We start from the raw sequence: 11752 nt of genomic DNA on the forward strand, positions 1-11752 counted from the left end.
AGGGACAACCGATGAGAAGCAAAGCACAGAGTTTGGTTCACAGTACATTTCTTACAGTGTTTGCCAATTCTGCCCCTCCAGGACACATTTGAGGTTTCACCTACATTCTCCTTCCTTCTCTAAATGCCAGGTGGGCAAGAAGCAAATGTCCCCTTACCATTAATAAGAGAACTAGGTAACTTGTAGCCAGTGAACTATGATTTGTTTGCTGAAATGCATATTTATTGTAAAGTTTTAAGAACCGGTGAGCTTCACTTGTGGAAAGCTTCTGCCTTGCACCCTGAGCAGAATAAACAACGTCTCCTTTCCGAACCTGGCTCTTGGCCGTGTGAAAGACACCACGGCCAGGCTCTGTCAAAACCCTTGCACAGGGGGTTTCGGCACTTTCTAGATGAAGACCGAGAGGGATAAAGGAAGACGTTCTGCTCCGGCACCGCCACAGCCGCGGTCTCTGACGCCTCACGCTGGCGGGAGGCCGCAGAGCACCATGGCGCTGGGGCCCGGGACTACAGCTCCCAGCAGCCACCGCGACCCACCCCGGCTCAGACCTGCACATGCGCCGCCTCTCCCGCTAACGGGTAACGCGCCTCCCCGGCCATTGGCTGGTACCCGCCGGAACCGGCCGCGCCGCGATGCGCACTGGGAGTTGTGGTTTTCTCGCACATAGCAACAGCGTGGCTGGCGGGATATGCCTACTACCGTTCCCAGCGTGCCCCGCGCGGCCCGGAAAGAGCCGTCAGCGCCGGAGCCACGGGCAGACATGGCGGGGCAGATGGCTGTGCTGGGTGAGGCGATGGCGCGGCTGGGCTGTGGGCTTTTGGGGAGTTTTGATTCCGCTCTCGCGTCTTTCTGCCGCCGATGTCGCTCCGGGCTGGCTCTCCAGGGTGGCACGAGCTTCCCGTGCTCTCTGTCTTGTGCTGTGTCTGATTCTGGGTCCTCTGTGCAGGAGAGACATGGACTCCTCGAGCGGGCCCAGCGGAGGGCAGCAAAGATGAGGAGGGGACTGGACCTTTTAGAAGCAAAGGCCAAGGGGCTGGGGCTGTTGGGCCTCGAGAAGAGAGGGAACCTCATCAATGTATTCTTACCAGCGTCTGCAGGGAAAGGTCAGAGCAGGGACCAGGCTCTGCTCAGTGCTGCCCAGCAATGGGACAAGGGGCAACGGGCAGGAGTTGATGCATAGAAAGTTTCACCTGAACATGAGGAAGGAATTCCTCACTGTGCAGTGAATAAACACTGGAACAGGTCCCCCAGAGAGGGTGTGGAGTCTCCCTCACTGGAGATATTCCAGGAGTGTCTGGAGACAATCCTGTGCCGTGTGCTCTGGGATGATCCTGCTTGAGCAGGGGCGTGGGACCAGATGATCTACTGTGGTCCTTTCCAGCCTGACCCATTGTGGGATTCTGTGAAAGCCAGAGTGCTCAGTGGAACATTGCTCAGAAATATCTGGGAAGATTTGCAGCCCATAGCGAGCCAGAGCTCTCCAGCCAGTCTGTTTGAAGCACTACAACGGCCTGCTGGGAAAAAAAAGAGGTCACCCATTCTTTGAAACTTAACTTATTTACATTTCCTGTTGAGATTTTGTTTGTTGGTGGTTTTTTTTTGGTAATCATCTGAGGCATTATGTGATGCTAGAATTTTGGATTTCGTGTGTTTGTTGATTGTAAGTAAAATTAAAAGAAAATCAACCAAACAACAAACTCCTCTGCACATAAACTGGTCTTCCCTTGGGTTTCAAGGGACAGGAAAGATTCACAGAGGTGGGGATATGCTTTTTTGGGATCTATGGCTGAAGCGGAATGAGGTACTATGGATTTCTCTCCCCTTATTTTTAGACTTTTGGTGAAGCTGGAGGCGTTAGAATTGTGAGTTTGTAGTTTCACTGTGATTTTGGGTGGCCCCATTAACTCAGTGTCCTTTTGGGGTCATTCATAGGCAGCTCCTGCAGAATTACTAATGAGCCTGTGTTATTGCAGTAACATGCAGAGAGAAACAGAATTATTACAGCATGATGATATTTTTGGCTCGGCTGTCTCTTGGCCTTTTTTTTCTTTGATCAGTTTAATATTTAATGCCTTAAATTCTTGACTCCTAGCCACTCTCTGTTGAGCAGGAAATTAAAAACTAATTAGGTAGCTAACGAGGCTCCGGGGTGTGAAATAAAGCGGCGGGAGGTGTCACACGGAGTCACTCGTGTGGGTTTGCAGAGTTGATGCCCTAACCCTGCTGTTCCCAACTCGGTGTTTCAGGCTCTGCTGTGCTGGCCCTGCTCTTAGCCAGCTACCTGGCACAGCAGTACCTGCCCATGCCCACGCCCAGGGTGATTGGGATCGACCTGGGCACCACCTACTGCTCCGTGGGCGTGTTCCTGCCGGGCAGCGGCGCCGTCAGGGTCATCGTGGACGAGAGCGGCCACAGCAGCATCCCCAGCGTCGTCTCCTTCACGGACACGGGCGTGCACGTGGGATACCAGGGCCTGGAGCTGGCTGATGCCAACCCCCAGAACACCATCTATGATGCCAAGAGGTTCATCGGGAAAGTCTTCACTCCAGAAGAGCTGCAGAGTGAAAGCAGCAGGTATCCCTTTAAGGTAAGCAGCCACCACCTGCAGTTCCCTCCAGGCAGTAAGGGATGTCCTGCAGGATGCAATCCAGGCTGGGCATGGAGATCCAGAGCAGCCCTGGGGGTGCTGGTGGGTGAGAGGCTGGCCATGGCCTGGCCATTGGGAGCCCAGAGCCCCCCGTGTGCTGGGCTCATCCAGAGCCCCGTGGGCAGCAGGGCAGGGAGGGGATTCTGCCCCTCTGCCCCCTCTGCTGAGACCCCACCTGCAGGGCTGCATCAGCTCTGGGCTCCAGCACAGCAAGGACAGGGACCTGCTGGAGCCAGGCCAGAGCAGGCACCAAGGGGATCACAGGGATGGAGCAGCTCTGCTGGGAGGAAAGGCTGAGAGAACTGGGATTGTTCTGCCTGGAAAGAGCAAGCTCTGGGGTGACCTAACTGGGTGTCTGGGGTCTCTAGCTGGTCAGAGTGACCCTGAGAAATGTTAAAAAGTCTTTTCCGAGCCTGGCGCTTGAAGAAGGAGTCAGAGCTCTTCAGTTCTTGGTCTCAAGGTTGTTTATTGTATCTCATCTATAAAATTCTTTCTCCTGCCCTGCCTGAGGTCTGCTCAGCAGGACAGTTGCAGGCACTCTGCCTGCCCCTGGGGGCCTGTTATGTCTTTATACTAAAAACTACATGTACAATGTTCACAATTACTTTCCAATACCTATCACCTATGTTAGACAGTGAGCTTCTACTCTAGACCAATCTGTAAGCGCCAACATCACAGCAGAAGATGGAGGCCAAGAAGAAAGGCAGGACACGCCCAGATTCCTCCATCTTGCCCCCTGAATCCCCATTCTAAAAAACCCCAAAATCTACTTTTCCACCCTGTCATAAATTCACTATCATTCTACTTAATTTGTCATGACTTGCAGATCTTCATCTAAGGTTGGTAATTTGCTCCACAGGTCATAATCAAAACCACAGGTGTTTTGGGCTCTGTGCCAGGGTCTCTGAGACCCCTGGCAGAAGTCTTGGCTGCTCAAGACAGCCAGAGAGATGTCCTAAGTCCTGACAACTGGAGCCTACCACTACCTGAAGGGAACCCACCAGAAAGATGGAGAGGGACTTCTGACAAGAGGATGGAGAGAAAGAAGAAGGGGGAATGGCTTCAAGCCAAGAGAGAGTAGGTTTAGATTAGAAATTAGGAAAAATGTTCTTTACTGTGAGGGTGGTGAGGCTCTGGCACAGGTTTCCCAGAGAAGTTGCAGACACCCCATCCCTGGGAGTGTTCAAGACCAGGCTGGATGGGTTCTGAGCAACCTGGTCTAGTGGAAGGTGTCTCTGCCACTGGCAGGGGCTTGGAAGGAGATGAGCTGTAAGGTCCCTCCAACATGATTCTATGACACCTGAAATGTGGTTGATCATCTTGTCAGACCTTGAGTCATATGGCCCAGTCTGATGTGTCTGAAAACCCTAAGAGGTATCCAGAGAGCAGAAAGAAATGGTTGTGGAAGTTTTGTACCTCAGCATGAGAGCTGATAATGATTTTCTAGAGGACCCTGTGTTTCCCTACTGAGAAATGTGTTTCTGGGTAACCTTCCAGTCCCATCTCTGAAGGGATAAATTTAAATTTGAAATGCTAAACTGTGCTTTGCTGAAACTTTACTTCTCCTTAAATTGTAAAATAAAAACACGAACAAACAAAAATCAACAAACCTCTTCCCCCAAAAAAGCCAAAACCCAGAAAAGTTTTAAAGCCACATCTTCTCTGTCCCAATGTGTTCATTCCTTCAGTACTTTGCTACTTATTCAACCAGCAGCAGAACTTGAAAGCTGCTTTAAAAAAAAAAACAACCTGCATTTTTTGAGCATGGTGCAGAATTGGTTGAAAAAAATAATAAAAAAAATTGTTTACTGCAAGTAATCTTTGAAGTCTTTTTAGTTTTTTAATATTGTTGAGAGAAGCTGTTTCAGTACCAAGCTGTTTGTTTTCTTTCAGAAACCTGAAAGATAACCTAATGATTAAAAAACCATCCCTTCTCTCTTTGAATGAGGTGTTGGAAGTTGACTCCACAGTTTCTAGGTCTTAACTTTTTTTAATGTGTTTTACTAGGGCATAGTGGGTGTCATTTGTTTGGATATACTTTCACCCCTTAAGTGGCATGTTTTGCATAATCCTCCTAATCAGGGAATAAAAGTGGCCCGGAAATGGCAAAAGCACATTTAAACTTTTCCAGAATAGACTACATGCAAATAAAATATTTGGTGGGAAGAGGGTGGGGGAGCATAGGAAGATTTCTCACTTGGGGGTTGTGTCGCTTTATCCTTCTAGATTGTCAACAAGAATGGATTAGCTGAATTTTCTGTGACAACTAATGAAACCTTTCACATCACTCCAGAGCGCATTGGCTCTAAGCTGCTGCTGAAACTGAAGAAAATGGCAGAAGCCAACCTTGGCACGTCCATTTCCAAGGCAGTCATCTCCGTGCCAGCAGAGTTTGATGAAAGGCAGAGGAATTCTACCATTAAGGCAGCTAACCTTGCAGGTGATGTCTCTCTATTCCAGAGTTTTTCTTGGAGAGCTTGAGGTCTGTTTCACTAACAGTAAGGTCTCTGTGGAGGATAAAGAAACAGTGAATTGGTGACAGAGAAGCTTAGAATGCTTTGGACCCATTCCTCCTTATTGTGAGGAACAGCTGAGAACTTTCTGAGTACCAACAGGTGCAGCTGGCTAATGTAGACATAGATGGCTGGAAGTAAGTTTTACTTCAGGGAAAATAGTCTTTTTTTATAATCTCCAAATAGGGAGACTATATAGAGCACCCTTGGACAATCATTTAAACAGAAATAGAGTGCATGAAATAAATCTCCTTAGCAAGGTTTCTCTGAAGGAGTGTGTTTGGGCACATTATGGTTCGTGATTTTGCCCTGATGCTGAAGCATTTTAGAATTTAGTAAGGAAAAAGAGTTCATTGGATATTACTGATTAGGAAACTACTTCTTTAGATCTGACACTTGAGTGTGGTTAAAAAAGCCCCAACAAGTAATGGCAAATGTCATTCTGATGTAAGAACTGCAGTTTGCTGAGGTGTTGCTTGTCTCTGCTCCTCACAGGGCTCAGCGTTTTGCGAGTAATCAATGAGCCCACAGCTGCTGCTATGGCTTATGGGCTGCACAAAGCTGATGTGTTTAATGTCCTGGTGGTGGATTTGGGTGGAGGAACTTTGGACGTGTCTCTGTTGAACAAGATGGGAGGGATGTTCATCACACGAGCCATGGCAGGTGAGAAAAATGCTTTTGTTTCTCAAGGAGGGGGAGACAAGGTGCACCTGAAGTTGCTGTTGGAGGGACTTTTAAAACATACCAACCATGTCACAGAGTGTTTTCCCAGTGCATTCTCAACTGATTTTCATGGAATGAAAATTCATGGAATTTTGCATGGAACCTGCAAAATTAGGTTTCTGGATGATTTCAGCAATTAAGACCCCAGAGTCATAGGTTTTGGCTGTAAGTTGTGGTTTCATTTTATCCATGTCTGTTAACTTTTGTGCCCACTAATAAAGTGCTGGTGCATGTTACACTTACTGTGACAGAACTTTTGGGGGGTTGGGATTGTTTCAAATCTTTCTGTCACCTTTGCCCAAACTGGGAATATTGGCAGATCACTGACCAGTGCTTTGGTGCATCCTTGCCTGGGGTTTGGGAATGCGCGGGCCGTTAACCCAGAATTTTTGGGATTGGTGTATGAATGGTTCATCCCTGGGCACAGAGCTCTGGCAGCAGTGTTTGGTCACTCTGGTGAAGAGACAGCCATGCTTCAGCTGGCCTGCATGCACACAGCTCTGAGGTGCGCTGCCAGCTGCCTGTGTTGCCTTCAGCAAGCAAGTTCTGAGGTGAGGTGCTGCTGCTGCTCAGTTCAGTTAGAGTGGAACAGCAAGAAAGATTCAGCAGCTTCACTCTGATTTAGTTAGACAGAGGTCCACTAAGTGAGTTACTGTTTTTAGTCAAAACAAAACAGTGGAAATAATTATTCATCACGTGTGCAGTGGACAACAATTTTGTCTGTTGTCACAGCTCTGTGAGCTCATGGTCCCTCTGTGATTGTTCTTGCCCTTGAGCACCATCTCCCAGTGAAAGAGTGCTGCTTTCTGGGGCTTTGAAGGTGCTCTGTCTGATGCCTTCTATTCTGATCTTACAGGTAACAACAAGCTGGGAGGACAGGATTTCAATCAGAGGTTGATGGTGTATTTATATGATCAGCTCCGTCAAAGGTTCGGTTCTCTGCCAACACAGAAGGAGGAGATTCACCGCCTCAGACAGGCCGTGGAAGCTGTTAAATTAAACCTGACTGTCCACGAGGCAGCTACACTGAGGGTGCTGCTGACTCTGCCAGCAAACCAGCTGACAAGAGAACTTGCAAAAAGCCAGGTAAAAACAAACAGTGCCTCACAAAACACAAAAGGCCTGAAAAATCTTGGAGACACTTCCAAAGTAGAGGGCAACTTTGTGGAAGTCGTGTTTGAAACAGAAATCTCTCGGAAGCTGTTTGAGATGTTAAATAAGGACCTTTTTGAGAAGATTCTTGTGCCCATTGAACAGGTGTTGCAGGAAGGGCACCTGCACAAAGATGAAGTGGATGAAATTGTGTTAGTCGGAGGCTCCACACGGATTCCCAAAATCCGTGAAGTTATTCGGGACTTCTTTGGAAAGGAACCCAACACCTCTGTAGATCCTGACCTGGCAGTTGTGACGGGTGTAGCCATCCAAGCGGGAATTCTTGCTGGGTCCTGGCCTCTCCAAGTCAGTGCTATAGAAATCCCTAACAAACATTTACGGAAGACGAATTTTAACTGAAAAGAAACTCTTCTCAATTGCATTCCAGCTCTCCAAAAGGGTCCATACTTTTTTGACTGGCAATGGAACCTAATCTTAGCTTCATTCTATTCAATTTTCACCTGTTCCCATTAGGTGTTACTGGACACCTACCTGTGCTAAAGCTTGATGTTACTTTAAAGGTACAAACGAGTTCTGAAGTGTGCTGTGTTTACTTGGAGAGGGAATATTGGATGAAAATGCCAGTGATGACACACACACATTTTCTTGCTAAATTTTATTAGCAAATCCTGGAGTGGTGTGTATTTAAAGTATCAAGGGAGTGTGACCAAAGGTTTGAGATGATGTGGTACTGAGGTATTCCTGGGTCCAATGTATTTACTTGGAAGGACTGTGAAGCAGCATTGATGCCATTGCATTGGCAGTGTTCAGCTTACACTTACTTATTAGATTGAGCCATTTGAGCATTTAAGCACCTTTCCTAAAGGCATCTTGCAGCTTAAATGAGACTGAGGCATTCACTTGATTCTTCTGCTGTTCATAACAGCATAATGGTATGCTGAGGCTCCGTGGCAGATTGTCCCATGATTAGGAAACCTTATTGAAAATGTGGCTCTTGCCAGTGCAGTTTCTTGGTCTCCAAGGGCTTCATTCCTGACCTGGCTGTGATGGTTAAACACAGGTGCTGATGTTCTCCACAGAGAACGAGGGTATATTGCCAAATATTCATACCTGCCCCTGCCTTATTTTAAAACTACAGTGATTTCATGTATCTTGAAGCCACACCTGCCTGTCTTCCCTTGAATTTGACCGACACGAATTCCATCATCCTGCATGTCCAAGTGTGTGACATCTTCTCTGTGAAGCACTCCAAGCCATACTGTACTGGTGGAGAAAGTGTGGGACAGAAGGGATGGCCTGGATGAAATGTAGTTCCTGTAGCCTTAGTAAATGAAAATTGACCCAACTAGTTTGTGCTTTTTAGCTCTTATGTGGTTCAAGTTTTTTCATATCCCTACTCTAAATGGAACAGAGGTTGTAGCTGTCCTTTTGGGAAAGAAACAGTGTTGTGTGTAACTCGGGGTTTGAGGTGGCACTTCTTAGGCCTCTCTTTGAGGCAAAAAAATCACTATGCAGGTACCTTGAAAATGTGTTGTGAGGAGAACAAAGTCACTGATGTGAAAAAAAAAAAGAACTGGTGAGTGTTCTCTTTGGAAGGATTAAGCAATAATCAAGCACCAGCTGAATTCTATTATCTACTTGGAACTTCCTACCAAAAAAACATGTCTTTCAGCTAAGACTGGTTTTAACATCCATCAGCCCAGTCTTCATCAAGTAAGCTCTAGTAACAGGTGGTTTTAAGGATTTTCTTGTCTTCTCCAGAATAATTTTGTATTAACCTTGCTAAGATAAAGTGTGGGGCTTAGATTTATTGTTTTAACCTATGACTATATTAAAATAGGCTTATTACTCTCCTGGCAGCAGGCCTGATTTATGGCACTGCCATAAATCAGTTGTGCTGATTCAGCTGTTTGCATAGCTATTGTCTGAATGCATCTTTGAAGTAATCCAATTAAAAACCTCTTAAATTGAATCATAGTTGCACACAGCCATTCCATCAGCATTGTTTAACTTGACAGAGGATTCCCAAAGTACTGCTGACATCTGCTTAATTTTCCTGCATTGAAAACAAGGAATTTTTTTTTTTTATTTGAGGATTCTTTCCTTCCTTTGTGCCTCTTTGAAAGTGACCCCAACTAAGTGTGGAGCTTCCAGTAAGTAAAACTCCTGCAGTGAAAGAAGTGCCTCTTCAGTGACACCATGGATGAATGCAGTGCAGTCCTCAGTTGCTGCTGGAGGCCTTTGTTTTGCTTTGTAAATTTGTTTGTCCAAATCTGTACCAACTCTTTAGAGTCATTGTGGCCTTTCCTTCTGCCCTGCTGTAAGTTCATCTCTAAATCAACTGGAGTTACAGTAGGAACTTTGGTCTTCATGTCTTTAATGCACTGTGTAAAGCAAGCAGACCTATATAGAAACAGAACCACATCACAGAGAAGTTAAACTGTTAAAAGCTTTTGCAGTTTTGTTAGGTAGGAGCTGTTAAAACTCTCAAAGCAAATAAATGCAGTACTTTTTTCTTTCACATCCTCCTTCACCCTGGGTGAGTTGAATCTCCTTCAGTGTTAATCTGGGAACTGGAAGGGAAGGGCAGGTTGTTTACTTGTAAAAACTAAATCCACAGAAGGGTATTTATTCAGAGATCTATACAGGTTGAAGTTTTTAGTAGAGAAGTTACTATACAATGGATATCACAATGCATCCTTATTTATTAACTTTTCTGAATTATTTATTTTGTATCTTTTAATACTGTATTTTGACACAAACAATTACATTTTAAAGATAAGTCCACTGCACTAAGTGGATATTTCCAGGTGTGCACATGGGCTGCTTACCAAAATTCTCTCTGTAAAAAAGTTGATACTTGAAGGCTGAAATCTTTCTGTGATCCTTATGATTGCCTGTGGTGGTAGGTGTGTAACCAATTTCTCTAGCTAAGGCTTGTTTGGCGAGTCGATCTGAAAGCATCAAGAGGCCTCAACAATTGTGTGTTCCCTAATTGTTTCCCAGTGCAGATGATGAAATGCATTTTATAAATAACATTTTAGATTTTTTTAATAAAAGCAATTTCTACCCCTTGGATCTGTCTTCTTTCACCTTCTCAAGGAAATTCTGTCTTCCTCAAATTCCTCTGAAGTGTAGAAGATGAGGTTGTGTCAGCTGTGAGAGAGTCTGTACATCTGCCTTGTCTTGGGGAGCTGTAGAGTGCAGAGCCTCAACAATTACAGTGTTTCATAAATGTTTCAAAGCTGGCAAAAAGCAGAAAGAGAAGGAATGGCATTGCTGACACTAGTCCAGCATTTTCTTTTCTCTCAGGCTTTGCCATTGTTCAGTCTGCAGCTCTCCCAGCTGCATTCTGAAGCTAGCTGGAAGTGAAAGGTAATGTTGGCCTGGCAGGAAGCACAGAAAGCTTTCCCCACAAATTAAAGTAAATAAAGTAAAAATTACCATGCACTGATGCGTCTCCTCAGACTCTTTTCTCTAGACCTTGCAAAAGGGATTGGTTCCTGATGTACTGGTGGCTACCTCCCCTAGCCTATGTGCTCAAGACTTTCTCTTGGGCAAGAAATTAAGATTGTACTTGATAGGCCAGGAGTCAGTATTAAACTAATATAACAGGGCTGTACCCAGGAACTTTATTCCTTTTTTTGGATTTTTTTAAGCAGTTGATGGGGGATCTTAAGAAAAGACTGATTACATGTCAGTATTAAATTTCAAGAGCTTCAGGAGCTGCAATAAAAATGGAAATAACTACTTATGTGGCCTACAGAAGCAGATATATTTAGCTGACACTTCAAGTAAGTGTACATAACCTGTCCTGATTCTGTAATTATAGGGAGGTTTACATGAATATTTACCAGCAAAGAGGCAGCTCCACCTGACTGCATGTTTTGGGATTCTTTCACAATGAGATTTTGTAATGTTCAGTTAGATATGGGAGATGTGGTTTACAGTTTTTCAGAAATCACAAACGGAAAAGTGACTTAATGAGGCACATTTATTGCCTCAAGAACTACCTAAGAATACATGGGGGGATGTGTATATCTTAAAAATTAGCCCCAAGGGACATCTGTCTCTGTGTCCACACAACAAGCAGTTTTGTTTTTTCCTGAATGTGTAATCATAATAAGAATTAGTAACTAAATGTGCATAATATCAGAGCAACTTAGATTAAGAGCAGCATGTCAACAGCAAGATTTATTTTTCAATCAGTCTTTACTAATGCAAAAGTTTTAGCATATGCCATGAAAATTCATCCCTGCTTCATTCTGTTGTTCTAGTGCTGATATGATAAAAACAAAAGATTTGTATAAAATCTGAAATTTAAGAAACCTGAGCAATATATACAGATTGTAGCTGTAGTAAACAGCAATGCTGCAAGGAGCTCTTGAGTAAGTCAGTTGTTTTATATGGAATATAAAATACTGCACCTATATACATGGAATGCCAGAGATCCTTTGAGCATTCCTTCAGAATTCTCTTACTAGTTTTCATCATCTTCTTATCCCAGCCTCTGCAACCATTTCAGAAAAGTCACTTTTTCACTGTAACAAAGTGTGTGGTGTATCATATTCTAGAATCCTTCATGCATCCAGAACAAGCACTCTACAATTCAAGAGCAGAAAAATTACAGAAGAAAAATCAGCTCTTCAGCCATATTTTCCAGTCCTAGTAAAGATATCTCTGGATGATGGGAATTATTTCAAGGAAGTATTTCAAGGAAGTAATTTATTTTTCAAATGGCTTATCAGAACTTACC

General features: G+C 44.6%; 1 protein-coding gene across 1 annotated transcript; it reads left to right on the forward strand.

The window, feature by feature from the left end:
- The first annotated feature begins 752 nt into the window (after window positions 1-752).
- On the forward strand, window positions 753-10072 carry HSPA13 (heat shock protein family A (Hsp70) member 13). Its single transcript, XM_036390167.1, has 5 exons — window positions 753-785; window positions 2247-2587; window positions 4874-5087; window positions 5656-5823; window positions 6740-10072. The coding sequence occupies exons 1-5, from the start codon at window positions 761-763 to the stop codon at window positions 7393-7395; spliced, it is 1404 nt and encodes a 467-aa protein (XP_036246060.1). The 5' UTR covers window positions 753-760; the 3' UTR covers window positions 7396-10072.
- Window positions 10073-11752: the final 1680 nt, after the last annotated feature.

Source organism: Molothrus ater, chromosome 2, assembly GCF_012460135.2.
Source record: "Molothrus ater isolate BHLD 08-10-18 breed brown headed cowbird chromosome 2, BPBGC_Mater_1.1, whole genome shotgun sequence".
NCBI lineage: Eukaryota > Metazoa > Chordata > Aves > Passeriformes > Icteridae > Molothrus > Molothrus ater.

Coding starts and splice junctions, on each gene's coding strand:
- HSPA13 (XM_036390167.1), top strand. CDS start 761: ATGGCGGGGCAGATGGCTGTGCTGG. Junction 2,588..4,873: donor GCAGCAGGTATCCCTTTAAG/GTAAGCAGCCAC, acceptor TTATCCTTCTAG/ATTGTCAACAAGAATGGATT. Junction 5,824..6,739: donor CATCACACGAGCCATGGCAG/GTGAGAAAAATG, acceptor CTGATCTTACAG/GTAACAACAAGCTGGGAGGA.